This window comes from Telmatherina bonti, assembly GCF_933228915.1.
Source record: "Telmatherina bonti genome assembly, chromosome: 13".
In the NCBI taxonomy this organism is placed as follows: Eukaryota; Metazoa; Chordata; class Actinopteri; order Atheriniformes; family Telmatherinidae; genus Telmatherina; species Telmatherina bonti.
In genome coordinates, this window is record NC_136611.1 from 31116425 (window position 1) to 31122424 (window position 6000).

Sequence of the window (6000 nt, forward strand, 5' to 3'; positions counted from 1 at the left end):
TCAGAAAATCTTGTTTGGGAACAAAATGTGAAGAAATAAATGTGACTCAAGACTTTTCGTCATACTGCAAGTCTGATTTCCATATTTTTATCCATGTCTCATTTCAATTTGCATTTCATGTGAAAGAATTGTGGCCCGAGGCTGAAACCCTCAGTAAAGCAGTATTTGGGCTCCTGTGTTGTTTACATGAAACCATCTGACTCCTGCAGCACTAACTTTTGTGTACACCAGCAGCAAACATGTATCTGGCTTTAAAATGAAGTTCTGTATCATGACATGAAAGGTCCTGTGTGCGCCGTCCTTCAGAACCTCAGAACCGGAGCCTCTTCAGAGGATTTTAATTTGGAGATTGTCTCAGATCAGCAGAGGGAGCCCCAACTCTTATCTAGTTCTCCTTTTCTTTGTGTGAACAAAGCACAGCTGTGCGATATCTAAAAAGGCAGACTGCAGCATGACCGCAATCACACGCAGACAAGTCAGAAGCTGCAGATGGGAAAGCGTTTCTCTCTAAATGAACGCCGCATCTGTCCAAAAATAATTCTTCCTTTTAAATTCGACGCCACCGTTTACTTGCAACGTCAGTGGAAAAGCACGTGTCAGGGTTTGAGTGCATTGTTTTACCTCAGCCTCAGTGTTTCTGTCCATCTCCACTGCAGATTACATTTCTGGCAGTGTTTTATTGCATCCTGAAATCTAACATGTATTTGTATATTGTAAAGGAACATCAAAATTTTTTTTTTTTTCAGAATGTGTATTTAAAAGCTGTAAATAAATAGATGGTAATTTATTTAGTCTTTTTTCCCCTTTACATCTCAGTTATCTGAATTTTAACTTGAATTTTCCTGTTATCATCAACAATGCAGAAGTTATGCTCACAAACTTTGACAACAATCAGTAGAGTTTTTGTTTTGGGGTAACTCCACAGCACGGGAACTTCTTCCTGTTGTTTCAAAGGAAAGTCAGCTGCTGCTGATGCCTCCTGCAGGTTAAGTTCTTTTACTTTTTTTAATGAAAGGATTTGGGAGGTCTCGCTGTGCCAGACACTCCCCCACCCCCTCCCATTCCCCTTCCAACATAATGTACACCCTGAAGAGATAGAGAGTTGTGGGGATTTATGTACCAATCAGTTCACAGCCCGAAGGTGACGGATGAAACACAAGAGGAGAGTCGATATCTAAAAGATGAAATGTGATAAAAATAATACAGCCGAGTTTTGATATGGTACATTTACAGGGGATCTATGTCCTACTGTGCCCTGAGATCCAGCAACATGCATGGCAAACACACACACATATACACACATAGAGCTGCAGAGAAATCTCTGTTTGCCAGACTGTGTCTGTTGTGAGGAGCTTCGTCATTATCATTGCCGCTTTTTTTTTTTAATCCGATAAGAAAGCATTTACTGTAAAGCTGTCTGTTTGAGTAGTGAATGTGTGTGCGTGGCAAAGTCAGAGTCATTGCAACGTATAATGTCTTACAATTAAATTAAGTGCTGCTTTGGACTGGCTTTAGTCCTTCTGAGGCCAGAGTGACTGAATGTGCAGGATGGTGTGGTCCGGCTGAAGGTGGGAGGAACTGAGGACAAGAGGACCCACCTTGGGAGCAGTGCATTAAAAATGCAACATTCAGTAAAACAGCTATCAGATTAGTTAAAAATGCAGATATGTTCAGATGACAGGATTTCAGCAGGTCGTTTTCACCAACAAAAGCTGCTTTCTGTTCTCATATGTGTGTTTGTGTTAAATCCAAAGAAGTGAGAAGAGCAGGCTGAAGGTAAGTGTGTGTGTCTAGACTGCACTTAATAGGGATTGCTTTTTTGCAAATGCCTAAATGAAGCCCCTGATCATCCTCCTCGTTACTGGATAATAAACAGTCTGTCCTCTGTCAAGGTTTAGTGCGGTAAGATGTGTCTCTAGCTTCTCTCTCCCCCTTCTTCCTCCCTTTAATTCCTCCTCTTGCTTCTCTGTATATCTAATGAAATAATGAAATTGCTCTTTTTCCCCTCCCTCTCCCTCTTGCTGCTCCGCCTGAGTTGACACTTGGCCAGACTCTCTGGTGCAGCAGAAGCTGAGTCATAAAGGTTTCAGCGTGCTCTGATTTATGGACAGTGATGTGGATGGGGGTGAAGCAGCGGGAAAAACACTGGTGTCAGCTCACTGATCGCAGAGACACACGTCAGGAGACGATTTGCTGAATCAAATAAAGACAAAATGGCCTGTAACTCAACTCTTCTACTAGACTTTTCTCTTTTTTTTACTTTGTCACGTTGACGTTGTAAAGCTTCATACTATCTGCAAAAGTCTGTTGCTTTTTTTAATTGCCATGCCGACGGTGCAGTTTCACCACGCATTCCCTTCTCCCTTATGAGGTGATTTATCTGTGTGAATACAACCACAAGGCTTTCGCCTGCCATTTATGTACTTTTCCCAATTAGCTTTCATTTCGACAGAAGCTGAATGAAGAGGAAGTTTCCAAGCTAATAAGCAAATCTTCCTCCTTGTTTGTGATGCACAGAGTTGGGATGTTTTTATGGCGTGCGTGTCTTCAGTTTGACCTCATTTGATTCATTATTGCAGCTTTTTGTTTACATAAATACAAATGAAAAGCCTGGAGCTAGCTTCAGGTCAACAAGGCTTCGAGGTTTTATTGGAGTTCAGTACAGACTTAAAGCACTCAGTGGGGACTGGAAGTAAGGCATTTCATACACAGTTGTACAAGCACATTTTGGTGACAGTAAATAAATCTCCACCAAGCAGACATCATTTGTTGTCCCAGCAATGCCTTTGCTGTTACTCTGCACATGTGCAGTCATGCTCTAAGCTGCTCAGCTGGATCAGACATATCAAGATTTCTGATTTAGGAGATTTTCCTTTGGCTTGAGTGACACATCTCTGCATGTGAAGCAAAAATTATATTTGGAGAGTGAATTTAAACTTTCTTATCTGTTGTTTTGGCATCTTTCCCTTTAGCGTCTACCTCTTCTTCTTCTTCTTCTGCAGTTTCTTCCTCCTCCTTTACCTGCTCTTCATCGTTCTCTTCTTCTTTCTGCTCAGCGTCGTCCTCTTCTGGACGTTGGCTCTCATCTCCTCCTTCTTCATCATCTCCTTTGTCTTCTTCCTTTACTTCACTCTCTTGGTTTGTTTTTTTTTTTTTCAGGAGGAAAATGGTTAGAAACGATTTCCATAGAGACACACAGATTACACAAAACTACTATACTAACCTGCTCCATTTCCTTCCTCTTCCTCTTCTTGTTTTTCCTCATCTTCTTCCTCCCCTTCTTCCTCCTGCTCTTGCTCTGCCTCTTCTTCCTTCTCATCTCCAGGATCCCCCTCCTCCTGATCTCTGGTTTCCACCTGAGGTGCTTGGCTTGCAGATATTGCCTCCTCTGTGGAGTACGATGAAGAATAGAAGCGTGAGCTCAGCAGGTACGGCGATGTGGCGCTCAGCTGGGACTGCATGGAGACTTGTGTTCTTGGAGCAGAAAACATGGCTTGGGAGTAAACAGTGACAGCTCCTGGTCCGGCCACATTTAAACGGCTCTCCTCTCCTTCAAGCAGTTTCCTGATGCAAAAAGAAACATATTGTAAGGAAATCACATGATAAATCCTGGATTTTTATGGTATTTATTTAAATCCTGTTGATAAGTACCTGTACGCTGCAATTTCAATATCCAATGCCATCTTTACATTCAAGAGGTCTTGGTAATCTTTCAAGTAGCGAGCCATGTCATTCTTGTTTGTCCTCAGCTCTTCCTCCAGTTGGCTTATTGTATCCTGTTTAAAAAGAAACATCATGGTGGTACATTATAATGCAATGAGAAGCACTGTCAGAAACTGAACGATCATCTCAAAACATCTTTTCTTTTTGGTGTTTTAGTGAAGTTTACCTGCAATGCAGAAATCTCAGCACTCTGTTTCTCTTCCACTTCCTGCAACTGGTTTTCCAGGGCTTGGTTCATCTCACGGGCGGCATTGACCTCCAGTGTTCGAGCTTTGAGCAGTCGACGATACTCTCCAGATTCATCCTTGGCACTGCGGGCGCTCTCTGTGCTGCGAGCAGAGCCTGCAGTCATCACGCTAACCTTGTTGCAGAACCATTCTTCAGCTGACTGAAGGTTACGTTGTGCAAGCTTCTCATACTGCTGCCGAATGTCACGGAGAGCCGCCGACAGGTCTGGCTTGGAGACCTTGGTTTCTACAGATACCTCTGCGCTGTATTGTATTTGGGTCTGCAGCTCCGCGATCTCACTTTCACAGAGACGCTTCAAGAAGGCCAGCTCGTCCAGGAGAGTCCCAACTCTCTTCTCCAGCTCCACCTGGCCGAGTGTTGCTTCGTCTGCTCCTTTTCTGGCATCTACAAGCCGACCCTCTGCTTCCTGTTTACCAAGAACCTCATCCTCATAGCGTTTCTGCAGGTTCTTCAGCACATCCTCCATCTCATCCCTGTGGTCCTGGACTGCTTGTTTCTCATGGCGGGCCTCCTCAACAGCAGCATGGAGCTGGCGGATCTCATGCTCATACAGGGCCCGTAGACTGGAGGGCTCTACCTGCCTCTGTCTGAGCAGCAGCAGCTCAGTCTCCAGCAACTTGTTCTGCTGCTCGAGTTCATGAACCCTCTCAATGAAGCTTGCAAAGCGATCATTCAGATCCTGAAGCTCAGCCTTCTCCTGGGTCCTTAATGCTTTGAACTCAGTGCTAACTTGTGCCGCTTGGTCAAGGCGTAGCTCAGTAGCAGATGCACGACCTGGAGCAGAAAGTATGCCGGAGAAACTGGAAGAAGCTCGGGTGAACGTTGGATAACTTCGGCGTGAAGATGCATAGGAAGTATTTGGAGCAGGATGGGAGGAGTAGAGAGACCTTGATCCTATTCCTCCTCCAGCTCCATATCCTGCACTGCGTACAACTACTCTCCTCTTGTAAGTAGCGGGGAGGTAAGTGTCAAAGCCGGTTGAAGTCATGGCTTGAAAGATGGGCTGCTCTGTCAGGGAATGCAGTGAGGCTGACTGCACAGTGAATCTGCATTACTCCGGCTTTTATAGAGCCAGTAATGATTGTGACGTAAGTTGTTTTTTTTTTTTTTGCAAGGATGCTGACAGAAAGAATTGATTCTGGTGCCAGCCAGCCAGTGCCAAACGAGAGACAGGGAGGGGTAAAGATGAGCGGGGAGGTGGAAATAAGTAAGGATGAAGCAAAAAAGGGGACTGCAAGAGATGGGGTCACTGAGGACAAAAACAGTGTACTGTTACTCCCCAAAACTGCAGAACAGGAGACATTTCACCAACATAAATGCTAATAAAGACATCATCTTTCAGCATGGCAGAACAATTCTTTGGTATTTATAAAAGAAAAATCTATGAATGAAATTTAAACACAGGATTTTCAGGGCTTTAGGTGTAATGAACAGAGCTGCGCCATGTTGTTTTGGTCATTGTGTTTGAAACCCTGATAAACAACATGCTGTTGTGTTGTCAAAGTGAGAAATTGTATACACACATATACACACACAAACACACAAACACACACACACACACACATATATATATATATATATATATATATATATATATATATATATATATATATATATATATATATATATATTCATTTATTTTTATTCATTTTATTTATATATATTTAAATGAATTTTATTTTATGCCTGAATCAGATAGCAGACATAGATATTAATATTGTAAACTTGGGATAAGGTCTGGAGAAATGCACTTCATTGATAAAAGAGTAATAAAGAAATAGGAAATATTCCTGACCAAGTTAAAGTGTCATTTTCAATACCTAAACAAACAACTCCAGTTGTTTACTAATTAAGAGTCTAAATGTCACAGTAATTTTAACTTTTAAAATATTTTTAATCACACTCTTCATTGATAGACATTATCTGACAGTAGGCGATGGCTATAGGTCCGCCAGTGCCATAACTTCCTGTTCTGACTGTAGCTTGAAGCTGGATGCACTTCTTCTTGACTGGGGAGGCGCTTACGCA

At 42.6% G+C, this 6000-nt stretch overlaps 1 protein-coding gene across 1 annotated transcript; it reads right to left on the reverse strand.

Annotated features, from left to right (window-relative positions):
• Window positions 1–2931: 2931 nt before the first annotated feature.
• neflb (neurofilament light chain b) lies at window positions 2932–5024 on the reverse strand (the record flags this gene model as incomplete). The annotated part of the gene is given in 5 exon segments (XM_079251726.1): window positions 2932–3134; window positions 3224–3564; window positions 3652–3776; window positions 3890–4982; window positions 4984–5024. Coding segments are annotated over 5 exon segments (1803 nt in total).
• Between the last annotated feature and the right edge of the window lie 976 nt (window positions 5025–6000).